Source organism: Mauremys mutica, chromosome 1 (genome assembly GCF_020497125.1).
Source record: "Mauremys mutica isolate MM-2020 ecotype Southern chromosome 1, ASM2049712v1, whole genome shotgun sequence".
NCBI lineage: Eukaryota > Metazoa > Chordata > Testudines > Geoemydidae > Mauremys > Mauremys mutica.
In genome coordinates this window covers 46606550-46619005 of record NC_059072.1, presented here as the reverse complement: position 1 = coordinate 46619005, position 12456 = coordinate 46606550, and the positions used below count along the sequence as shown (strand labels likewise).

Here is a 12456-nt window from a genome sequence, read left to right as displayed (position 1 = left end):
GGAACGGCGAACCATACCACTGGAAGCTGTGGGGGGCTGTGCCTGCAGACAGTCAATGTCAGCAAAACGTCTCGCAGTCTGCAATCAGATTACCCTGATAGGCTTGAGATTGCCCACCACTGCATTAAATCAATGGGAGAGCGCTCTCCCATCGATTTCTGTACTCCACCTCAACGAGAGGTAGAAGCAATGTCGGTGGGAGAACAGCTCCCATTGACACAGCGTAGTGTGGACACCGTGGTAAGTAGACTTGAGTTAGGTCAACTTGAATTACGCTATTAATGTAACTCAAATTGCAAAACTTAGATCGACCAGCAGCTGTAGTGAAGACAAGCCCTAAGTTCCATTGACTTGAAATGGGACTTTGTGATGTCTGAAAATTGGATGCAGGCACACCTCGTGCCAAATTAAGGTATAGACAGAGTGGAGAAGGACAAGATAGAAGGATCAAAAAGGTCTTCCACTCCTCAAATTCCAGTTTTCAAATAAGTTCTTCCACAGTAATTGTAACTATGAACAATTGGGGAAAAAATTATAACAGATTATATCAACAGACAAATAAATACCTTTGCTTTTTAGTGTTACTGGCAGGAGTTGTTTTTGGAGAGAATATAAATGGGTATTTTCTGGTGCAGTCACAGTTTGAGCTTTTGACATTTCTTCTAATCTTGGAGGAATAACTCCAGAAGCCGTGGCTGCTGCATCATCCTTTGCTATTAATGTTGGTAGCAAAGATGAAGGATTCCCAAATGTCAAAACCTTGGGGCTTTTAGTACCCGGTAAATTTTTAAGTGAAATGCTAGTAGAATCCCAGTCTGATACATCTGAAAAGAATATCAGATTTAAAAGAATTAAAATGCACACAGTAATGCTAAATTCTAGTAGCATACTCAGTCATCCATGACCACCACATAATAGACTGCATCTTTCTACCCTCAGATGCACATGTAGTAGTCAAACACATCCCAAGGCCACTTAGACACATCCCAAGGCAATCTGTGCACATCCAGAGACTACTACTCTAACAGAGCATAGGTTGCATGTACCTTAGCAAGCCACAAAACATGTTTGATGCTATCTTTTTTTTTTTCCCCCCTTTCTGTCTTGAGATTTCCTTCATAAGAAATAAGGGTACTTTATAGAGGGATTCTTGCAGTGACCACAGAGTGAAGAAGGAATTGATTATTTCATTTGCATAAAAACACTATGGGAAAGGGATATTTAGCTATGCTCTGAAAGCCCCATATTCTAAAAACAGATATGATTTGAGAATCAGTATCTAGGAAAGCAATATGGAAAAGTGGTATTTGTGACGCTTTGGGGTTCATCCAAACCAGTAAACCAGGCAACACCTGCCTTGGAATTCTGGGTATCTTAAATGCTATGCTATTGTGGCTCGCAGCCTGACACACCAGCTAGCATACAAGCAGGCAGGTCACACCCTGGATTTTACTGCCAAATTACTCTTTACAGGGGGACATCGACAATCCTTTCAGCCCTGAGTTCTGCCCCCAAAACATCTCTCTCTGCAGTGCTCAGCCCCTCTTACTATGGCATCCACAAACCTTATCAAGTTTGCTGCTCCTTTAAAGAGACAGTACACAGCAGCTTATTAATAGGGCAGTCAATTGATTAAAAAGATTAATCGTGATTAATCATGAGATTAAAACAATCACACTGTTAAACAATAATAGAATACCATTTATTTAAATATTTTTGGCTGTTTTCTACATTTTCAAATATATTGATTTCAATTACAGCATACAATACAAAGTGTACAGTGCTCAGTTGGTATTTATTTTTATTATAAATATTTGCATTGTAAAAAACAAATAGTATTTTTCAATTTACCTAATACAAGTACTGTAGTGCAATCTTTTTATCATGAAAGTTGAGCTTATAAATGTAGCATTATGTCGGGGGGAAAAAACGGCATTCAAAAATAAAACAAAGTAAAACTTTAGAGCATACATGTCCACTCAGTCCTACTTCTTATTCAGCCAATGGTTCAGACAAAAAAGTTTGTTTACATTTGCAGGCGATAAAAGTGTTCGTTTCTTCTTTTCAAAAATGTCACCTGAAAGTGAGAACAGGCGTTCGCATGGCACTAAAGTAGCCGGCGTCGCAAGATATTTATGTGCCAGGTGCTCTTTTAAGACTTCTGAAAGCATGCTTCACACCTCCTCCCTCTCAGATATTGGAAGGCACTTCAGATTCTTAAACCCTGGGTTGAGTGCTGTAGCTATCTTTAGAAATCTCACATTGATACCTCCTTTGCGTTTTGTGAAATCTGCAGTGAAAGTGTTCTTAAAACGAACAACATGCTGGGTCATCATCCGAGACTGCTATAACATGAAATATATGGCAGAATGTGAGTAAAATAGAGCAGAAGACATACAATTCTCTCCCAACGAGTTCAGTCACAAATTTAGCGCACAAACATTTTTGTAATGAGCGCCATCAGCATGGAAGCACGTCCTCTCGCATGGTGCCCAAAGCATGAAGGAGCAGCCAAATGTTTACCATATCTGGCATGTAAATAACTTGCAATGCTGGCTACAAAAGTGCCATGCGAACATCTGTTCTTGCTTTCAGGTGACACTATAAATAAGAAGCGGGCAGTATTATCTCCTGTAAATGTAAACAAACTTGTTTGTCTTAGCAATTAACTGAACAAGAAGTAGGACTGAGTGGACTTGTAGGCTCTAAAGTTTTACATTGTTTTGGTTTTGAGTGCAGTTATGTAAGAAAAAAACACTACACTTGTAAGTTGTACTTTCACGATAAAGACATCGCACTACATCAGGGGTAGGCAACCTATGGCACGGGTGCCGAAGGCGGCACGCAAGCTGACTTTCAGTGGCACTCACACTGTCCGGGTCCTGGCCACCAGTCTGGGGGGCTCTGCATTTTAATTTAATTTTAAATGAAGCTTCTTAAACGTTTTAAAAGCCTTTTTTACTTTACATACAACAACAGTTTAGTTATATATTATAGACTTATAGAGAGAGACCTTCTAAAAACGTTGAAATGTATTACTGGCATGCAAAACCTTAAATTAGAGTGAATAAATGAAGATTCGGCACACCACTTCTGAAAGGCTGCTGACCTCTGCACTACATGTATGAGGTGTATGAGGTGAATTGAAAAACACTATTCCTTTTGTTTATCATTTTTACAGTACAAATATTTGTAATAAAAATAATAATAGAAAGTGAGCAGAGTACACTTTACATTCTGTGTTGTAAGTGAAATCAATATATTTGAAGAGGTAGAAAAACATCCAAAAAATTTAATAAATTTCAATTGGTATTCTATTGTTTAACAGTGCGATTAAAACTGCGATTAATTGCTATTAATATTTTTGATCACAATTAATGTTTTTGAGTTAATCACGTGAGTTAACTGCGATTAATCAACAGCCCTACTTATTAACTTAACTGGCGTTGACAAACCTTCCACTTCAAGCAAAGCACTGAGTTGCTTTATGGCTAAAGTAAAACAAGCTTATTAACAAAGTGACATAGGTTTAAGTCATACCAAGTAGAAGGAAAAAGGTTAAAATTTTTTACAAAAAATCAAAAGTAAAAATATGCATCTACAATTGAATTAGAACTTAAACTAGTCTTTTCTTCAAAGAAGTGTCTCACCAGTCATTCTTCCAGCATAGCTGGCCTGTCCTTTAGCCAGGACACAACACACAGACCTCAAAGTGTCAAAGTGAGGACAAAGAGTTGGAGCAACAGAAGTTTGCTGACCAGGACAAGCACAGGTAGTTTGAACAGAAGAGGGGGGTAAATCACAGAAACACGAGAGCTGGAGGAAGGACATAATGGTGTGCCTGACCAGGTGCTAGCACACAGACAGGTGCATTATGGACCCCGTTACTCCGCCTGTAGCCTGAGTCACTATGGACACTAAAGGTTATTCTGTACTTCTGACTGTGGGAATGTTGGAAGTTTTTTTTTTTTTCTTGATGTGCTATTTTCTATAATGATATAACAAGGTTGAGCTCAAGAGCCAAGGTACAAGCCTGCCATGACCACACTCAGTGGTTAAGGGTGTAAACATTCACTGGGGAAACCGAGTCAGTGTTATGTGTGTTTGTGGCACAGCTATAAGGTGTTGTGGCCCATGATCTGCTAGAATTAGTAGGACTCCAGTACAGATAGGTAAATAGCTATGAGCCAGCACTCCACTGAGAGCAGTGGAACTGATGCACAGCTGGAAGATGTTGTGGCCCAAAAACTGCTGGGAGTGGTGAGTCACTAGTATGGCTATGTAAATAGCTGTCGGCCAAGACTCCTCTGGGAGCAGGGCAGAGTCAGGGTGGTAAGAGATCTGGTTTCATGCCTTTGGAATCCTCTGGCCTGAGTGACTCAGATGGGTGTGCAGCAACTGCTGGGGAAATAGAGATGGTAAGGAGGGGAAAAGGTGACTCTTAACCTATGGGCTAAGGGGGATTTAGGACCAACGCCTAAACGATAGCTAATTGTACTGCGTCAATGTCAGGGGGAGGTGTGACAAAAATGCCCATTGGTGGTTCACTACTCTGTGTCAGCAACTTTTGTCAGGTCTGACATACTCACTACACCTCACACACTGTTGTCATAATTTGTCTCTAAAAGTATCACATGTAAGGAATCATATATAACTAGTAACACCTGGCCCCCAAAATCATTGTGTAGTATATGTATAGTGTGTACAAAGAGTTATAAATACATGCTAGAATTATGTTCTTAAAATGTGTTTGACAAACAATGCATAAGCCCAGTCTGTCTAGGACAAAAGAATATGTATTTGTTTGTCTGACCAGTCTGGTCGTCGGGCAGAGACAATGAAGGTCCCAATACAAATAAAGTAAATAAAGCTATCAAGCTAAAAAGTGAGGGAGAAGATAGCATAGAATTTATACCCATGAAGGAGAAAGAAACTTTATCTGGGCTCATGTTTCAAAGAATACATTTCAAAAGTTTACTGGACCAAGAAAAGAAAGGAAGAGAACCTCATGGTTATCCTTCACTCAAATAGTCAAAGAAAACAAACATTTTGAGCTCTGTGTGTTGGGTCCTGGTTAAAGAATGGGCCAGCCATGTTGGAAGAATGCCAGTGATGAGACAAACTACTCTAGTTTCTTAAATTGATTTTTAGTCTTAAAAACATATTTTTACTTTTGTTTGTAACCAATTCTACCTTATTCTTTATACTTGGTAAATCTTAAACCTATGTCTTTTTGTTAATACACTTGTGCTTCTTTTACCATAAACCAGCTCAGTGCTTTGCTTGAAGTGGAAGGACTGTCAACCACAGTAAAGTTAATAAGCTGCTGTGTACTGTCACTTTAAAGGAGCAGCGAACTTAATATGGTTTTGTGGATGCTACAGTCAGAGGGGCTGTGCACTGCAGAGAAAGGTGATTTGGGGGCAGAACTCAGGGCTGGAACGGTTGTGGAGTTCCCCCTGCAAAGGGAAACCGGGCGGTGGAAGCCAGGGTACAACTTGCATGCTAGCTGTTGGTGTCAGGGCTGTGAGCCGCAACAGCATAGCATTTAAGGTACCCAGGTATCCAAGGGAGGTGTCTGGCTGAACTCCTTACTGTCCTGCGTGAATCCTAATGCATCAAGTATCTTCTTCATTCTGTCTTTTCCAGGCTTGGCAAATGTAGGGCATTTCCCTTCCCCTTAGATTTACAGAGTAATGAAATAGGGGCTCTTAGGCCCCTTGGACACTGGAAACATCTAGCCAAGGGGTGGGCAAACTTTTTGGACTGAGGGCCACATCTGGGTGGGGAAACTGTATGCGGGGCAGGGAGTTGTGGTGTGTGAGAGAGTGCGGGGTGTGGGAGGGGATGCGGTGTACAGGAAGGGGCTCAGGGCAAGGGATTGGGGCAGAGGGGGGGTGCAGGGCGTATGAGAGGCCTCAGGGCAGGGGGTTGGGATGCAGGAGGGGTGCAGGGTATACGAGGAGGCTCAAGCAAGGGGTGCAGGAGAGATGCAGACTGCGGGAGGAGGCTCAGGGCAGGAGGTTGGGGTGCAGGAGGGGTGCGAGGTGCGGGCAGGGGGCTTAGGGCAGGGAGTTGGGTGGCAGTGTACAGCAGGGGTTCGGGCTCTGGCCCGGCACCGTTTACCTCAAGTGGCTCTGGGGTGGCAGCGGCGCGCACCAGGGCCAGGGCAGGCTCCGTGCACACCTGCCCTGTCCCCGGCTCCGTGCCGCTCCCAGAAGCGCTGCCAGGGGGCAGGCGGAGGGCTCCGTGTGTTCTGCCCATGCCGCGCCTCGAGGTACCTCCCCCAAAGCTCCCATTGGCCGCAGTTCCCCGTTCCCAGCCAACGGGAGCTGTGGGGAGCGATCCCTGGAGGCAATGCATGGAGCCCTCTGCCCCTCCACCCAGGGTCCGCAGGGACGAGGTGCCAGTGGAGCTGCGGGCCGTATCCAAAGCCCTGAGGGGCCATAACCAGCCCGCGGGCCGTATCCTAAACCCTGAGGGGCCGTATCCAGTCCGTGGGCCATAGTTTGCCCAACCCGATCTAGCCACTAGTGACATGAGACCATCTCCATGCACATGAACACTGCTTAAAGCCACTTTGAAAAAAGAAATATTTGTGAATATTTCTCTCAAGGCTGACTCTGAAACTGGAGAGAATAAGGTGTCATGGAACTTACTGGAATACACTGAGCAGATGAACAGTAAGAGCCAACAAAATATGCTACTAACTGCCCATCAGTTTGTTCTGCATTTGTAACACAATGGGATCCTGGTCTATTACTAGGGCTCTGTAGTGCTACTGCAATACAAATAATAAAGTATCCAACTCTTTCAGCTTCTTCCAAAAGAGCACATACTTCAAAAAGAAGAGAAAAATGGAAGCTCATGCTTTTAACACATTTTCTGTTCTCAAACTACAAGCCCACATTTACAAATTTCTCTAAAAAGAAGCTTAGCCTCCATTGAATTCGAAGTGGGGAGAACTGAAGTACCTTTTCTTTTTAAAAACAAAAAGAATTTGAGATCCTAAATCATAAACAGACTACATGTATGCTATATATTTTATTTACAATGCATTTCAAAATACATGAAAGTTCTCTCTTTTACTTACCTGCCTAGAACTGAGTCCAAGGTTTTGTATTCCCCCCACTTCAGTTAATATGCTTAACATCTAATTTTTGCAGCAGGAACACAGAACCCTGAATTCAGCTCTTGGCTGATTAATAAAAGAAAAAACACATTACAAATCAACGTAAATTAAACAAAATTAAAAATCCTTTAAGTCCACATTTTCTCTATGCAAGATTTAGGATCTCAAACTGTGGCTATATTTTTGGATCCGTTATTGCGTGTTCTTCAAGAAAGAATTATCAAATGTCATAAGATACGTTGTTAAAGCACAGAATACTAACAAATTAAATATGGAAGTTTTATACATCGACTATAAATCATTTTTGTATAAATTGCAATTAAAACATGTAAGTCAGAAAAAAGGACAAAAACCATATAAATACCTTCAATATCATCTGCATCATCTAAACCAAGTTCTTCCATTAAATCTTCAAAAGAAAAAAAATAAGCAATGTTTAAGATAAATATTTGTTAATGAAGATGGCCAGTCCCTCACCAAAATTTGATGTAGTGAATATTACCTGATTTTTGCCTTTTGCCAATCTCAATTCCCTTTGCAGGACAAGAAGAGCTGTCATTTGTTTCTAAAATTGCTTGAGTGGTCTTTGGCTATTATAGACAATCCAACACACAAATATTAAATAAAATTCAAAATAATGATATATTCTTTAATTAGTAAGACAAATTCTTAGCATGAATGACACTTACCTGTGAATCAAGAGTTTTTTCACAAAAACCTAAAAAAAGAGGGATGAAAAGTATTACCTGGTGTCTTTTAAAATCCTGAAGTGTAATAGTGATCTTCATGCAAAATTAGTACCTTGTGTGACAACTATATATTGCCTATTTGCAACCATTGTTTTAATTCCACAAGTCTTATTTTTAGTTAAGCTAAATACATCATAGCAACCAGCACATGTTAGTATTATAGAAACATACGATTGTTCAAACATGCACCTCAGATTTCAAGTGGCCAAGCTAGAGTAATTCATGTGAAGCAATAAGGCCATGCTGAGTTACAAAAACCAAAGTGGAGTGGAGTAGTTTAATGTGTCATAAAGCAGTGCAAAAGTACTATTATTATGATTACCCCACAAGTGTTTGTGTGTTGAAGAATCTCTATTTTCTGTAGATGAGAGGAGTCGGAGAAGAGTTATATGCAAGTTATCTGCAAGTACTGGCTTGACAAAGCACTGGCTAAGATGATTTAGTTGGTGTTGGTCCTGCTTTGAGCAGGGTTTGGACTAGATGACCTCCTGAGGTCTCTTCCAACCCTAATCTTCTATGATTCAATGTCATCTCAATTCAGTTATCTGGCAACAAATTCTCAACATAGAAACCACTAAATGATGTCATCTCAGTTCAGTGATCCACAGATCAGTGTGCTTAGATTACCAGGAATTACCAGAAACAACTCTTCTGTTTGGCTGTATTGTCCACTTTTAATACAATTCTCAATAAGAGTTTCAACTTTTGTCTAGTGTAATATCATTTCCATACCCATGTGATCTACTGGCCTCTCTACACTTCTTGTAGCCTCTACCTTAGTCATCATATACTGTAGTTTCTTGACCCTCTTTTGCAAGGAGGAATATAAAATGTGTTAGAATGGAAGTATACCATAATTTTAATACTACCAAAATTCAGGTGTTCTTATAAGCAACTATTACTTCATCTCAACAAAACTGCTGTCCAGTGATATGGCAATCTTTCTAATGTATTTCCACAATTGTCTTTTGATCTTTTTAAAAAACATTTTATTTATTTTAGCAGAATCATACCAAAGTAAAGGGAATGCAAAGCAACGGACTTCCCCAAGGCAACCCTGCACTACAGGATTTAAAGCCTTCAAAAAGATGGAAAAGTTTTGGCTACAACCTAATGACATATGATATGAAATTTTCATTTAATTGTATCAATATGTTCATCATGTTCCAATGAGAGTGACAAAATCATAATTCTTTAAAGACAAAAATAGGAAGAAACATGCTGTCTTAGCAGTAGAACATTCTTGCCCTCCTCATAAGCAAATAGTCACAGAGCACCATGCAGAAAGTTTATTATTTTAAATATTAAGGTTTATGTATTATTTTATCAAATAACATTTTATCCATTACTTTAGCTTCCAGGCAAAACAAAGAGAGAGATCAATATAAAAGTAGCTACCAAAGGAGGAAGTATTACCCTTTTTGTGCTCAAGGTTCACCCACCAGGAAAAGTCAAGAAATTCAGAAGAGGACAGATATTATCAAGAAAGTTTAGAATATCAGGCAGATGCTGGGTTGAAAACAGTCAGTCTTTGCTCTACAGGCTAACAGATTTGAACTCTGGCTAACCAGCAACGGTAGCAAGTTCCATAGCCGAGAACTTTCAAATGAGAACAGTTTCTTCCAGTCCTCAAGAGAGCACTTCTGGGGACAGTAAGCAAAAGTACATCAGGTATCTCAGACATTTTGCTGGTGCAAAGAGAACGAGAAGAGGCTTGATTCTTAACAGTGGATTGGCATAGCACAGGGGTTCTCAAACTGGGTGTCATGACCCCTCAGGGGGTCACGAGGTAATTACATGGGGGGTCGCGAGCTGTCAGCCTCCACCCCAAATCCCGCTTTGCCTCCAGCATTTATAATGTGTTAAATATATAAAAACATGTTTTTAATTTATAAGGGGCTGTGTAAAAGGTGTCACCAGTACAAAAGTTTGAGAACCCCTGGCATAGCAGATTGGAACTCTACACCAGATGGGGCAGGGAGAAAAGTCACAGACCCGGATCTGGCAAAGTTACACCCAACAGAGACTTTCTCCCATGGTCTCTCTGTAGAGAATTTGTGGCCAGATTGCAGTACCTTTATGTGCTTGAGCAGTGCCAAAGAGCCACAGCACTCCAGAAAATCTGGTCTGATATGTCCAAAATTGTCCAGCCCTAAACCATGCAGGGCTTTACAGACTGACAAATAATATTAATTGTAGCCAAAACCACTGGAATGAATGAAGAACAAGGATGATGGGTCCAGCTGGACCTGCTCCACTTTCTAGGCAGACCAGCAAATTCTGCACAAACTGAAACAGAGTGGCCACTAAGATAGCTCTAAGTATTGCACAATTATACTAATCAAGATGTGAGGTGTCAAATGTCTTGAACAAATCGAAAGACATCTGTAACTATTAACCATTACTGTTATTCTTTTTTAATATTGAATAGAGCAATAATCTTTTACGCTGCTTTACAGAAAGATTATTTGGCACACAAAAGAGATACAACTATGGACTTCTCATTTGCCATTTGAACTTAAGAAAATTAGACTTCTCAGATGCCAAGTACTACCCTTTCTGGACTCAGAAATAAGTTAGTATTCATAGATAAAATGTGAATTCCGAAAATGAAAAAAAATCTCATATTTCCAAGAAAATTATCTACTTCATTCACTCCTTTCTGTCTAGAACCATCTGTTAAGCTCTGGAAAGTGGGATATTTGAAAATACAAATGCAATGGATCCAAAGTAGCTGGGCACTGAGAGTACCGTTTATGAGACGCACAGTTGCTAAGCAAATAAAATACTTAACATCTGTCTTTGCCTCTGGGAATTCACCCAAATCTTCCTTCCCCCTTAGGTTTCTCACTCTCAAGATGGAGATGATGAGGTCCTCAAGTAATAGACAATGGATGATCTCAGGTCATTCAGAGTCAGACATTCTATCAAGCCAAAAACTCTCCATCTCTCTATAACTTTCATAGGCTAAACCTCCTGGGCTAATAAAACTATAGAGAGGAAAGAAATATAACAGCAGCAAAGCATAACACTTTTTGACCATAAAAAAATATCTCATACCATCTTTTCTGTCAGAAAAAACTTTCTATACAAATAAATAACCTGAACCATGTCAAGGTTTTGAAGAACATTTACAAGAGTCTAGTGAAAATACAGTTTGAACTCCTAAGGAGAGTATCATTCCAATTACACCTCTACCCCAATATAATGTGGTCCTTGGGAGCCAAAAAATCTCATCACCTTATAGGTGAGATCGCGTTATATTGGGTTTGGTCCGGTATGGCAAGAGCCGGTATGCTGTGCCGGACTGGCTTCCCTGGCGGGGATTTAAAGGGCCCGGTGCTCCAGCCACTGCAGGGAGCCCCAGGCCCTTTAAATCACCACCGGAGCTCCGCAGTGGCTGGAGCCTCTGGCCCTTTAAATCACCACCGGAGCTCTGGCAGCAGGGCTCGGGTGGCGCTTTAAAGGGCCTGGGGCTCCCCACTGCTTTACCGCGTTATATCCGAATTTGTGTTATATCGGGTCGCGTTCTATTGGGGTAGAGGTGTACTACCCACTTTAGCTGCTAGTCAATGTTCAAGGACATACAAACTACCATAGTTCCTCTGAAATGGATCATCTCCTGAATTAACGTCAAAGCATTTTCTGCTCTTATCAAGAATAAAAAAAACCAAATCTATCAATAATGACAATTAACCAGCAGTTTTCTATTGCCACTGAGAGAACCACCCACTCTTTTTTTGGAAGAATTCCTAAGGCGTACATATAAAATTAAGCTTATTTTATAAAAGCTCATGAAGTATGGATAATAATACAATGATAAAATTACCTTCATTTTGTTCCTCAAAAATACTCTGCATGTGTGTGTCAGTTCTGACAGCAGATGAAATTAATAGGTTGACTGGTAGTTTTCTTGGACTTTCAGAAGCACACTGGTTAATTAAAAACATGCATGATAACCTGGATACAATTAATTTTTAATTGCTTTCCACAGAAAAAGTATAGATATTTTTCGTTGCTGGGTATCAGCAATGATCTACAACCAAACATTTTTGTGCGCTACCCAGTATACATAGTACTCACGTATCTCTGAAAAAGCTTTAGAAAAGGAATGTCATAATATAGACTATTTTTAAAATCATAATACTTATGAATATTTTTCATTAAAGTGTTAATAAAATGCTAGTTAAAATTTCTGTCAATTAAGATGTCTGTACTAGCCTTGATATAAACAGAAGAAGTGGTAACATGAAGTAGGGGGAAATTTTTTTTAAAAAAATTAAAAAATAAAAAGACTGCTTGAATAACAACTGCAGTTCTTTACAATGATTGTTTGTATCTCTGGGTATGTCTACACTACGGGATTATTCCAATTTTACAGAAACCGTTTTTTAAAAACAGATTGTATAAAGTCGAGTGCACGCGGCCACACTAAACACATTAATTCGGTGGTGTGCATCCATGTACCGAGGCTAGCGTCGATTTCTGGAGGGTTGCACTGTGGGTAGCTATCCCATTACTATCCCATAGTTCCTGCAGTCTCCCCCGCCCATTGGAATTCTGGGTTGAGATGCA

At 40.3% G+C, this 12456-nt stretch overlaps 1 protein-coding gene across 2 annotated transcripts in view; it reads right to left on the bottom strand.

Annotated features, from left to right (window-relative positions):
- Positions 1-12456, bottom strand: part of LOC123378056 (ankyrin repeat domain-containing protein 36C-like) — a 166091-nt gene that overhangs the window by 112892 nt on the left and 40743 nt on the right. Inside the window, exons 14-19 of one of the 2 annotated variants that reach the window (XM_045031530.1) lie at positions 11711-11813; positions 8204-8239; positions 7822-7850; positions 7635-7722; positions 7497-7541; positions 567-824 (exon numbers count right to left, since the gene is read on the bottom strand). In XM_045031530.1, coding sequence (XP_044887465.1) covers positions 567-824; positions 7497-7541; positions 7635-7722; positions 7822-7850; positions 8204-8239; positions 11711-11813 — 559 coding nt within the window. The remainder of the gene's footprint in view (positions 1-566; positions 825-7496; positions 7542-7634; positions 7723-7821; positions 7851-8203; positions 8240-11710; positions 11814-12456) is intronic. The other variant, XM_045031534.1, reaches the window with a different exon arrangement.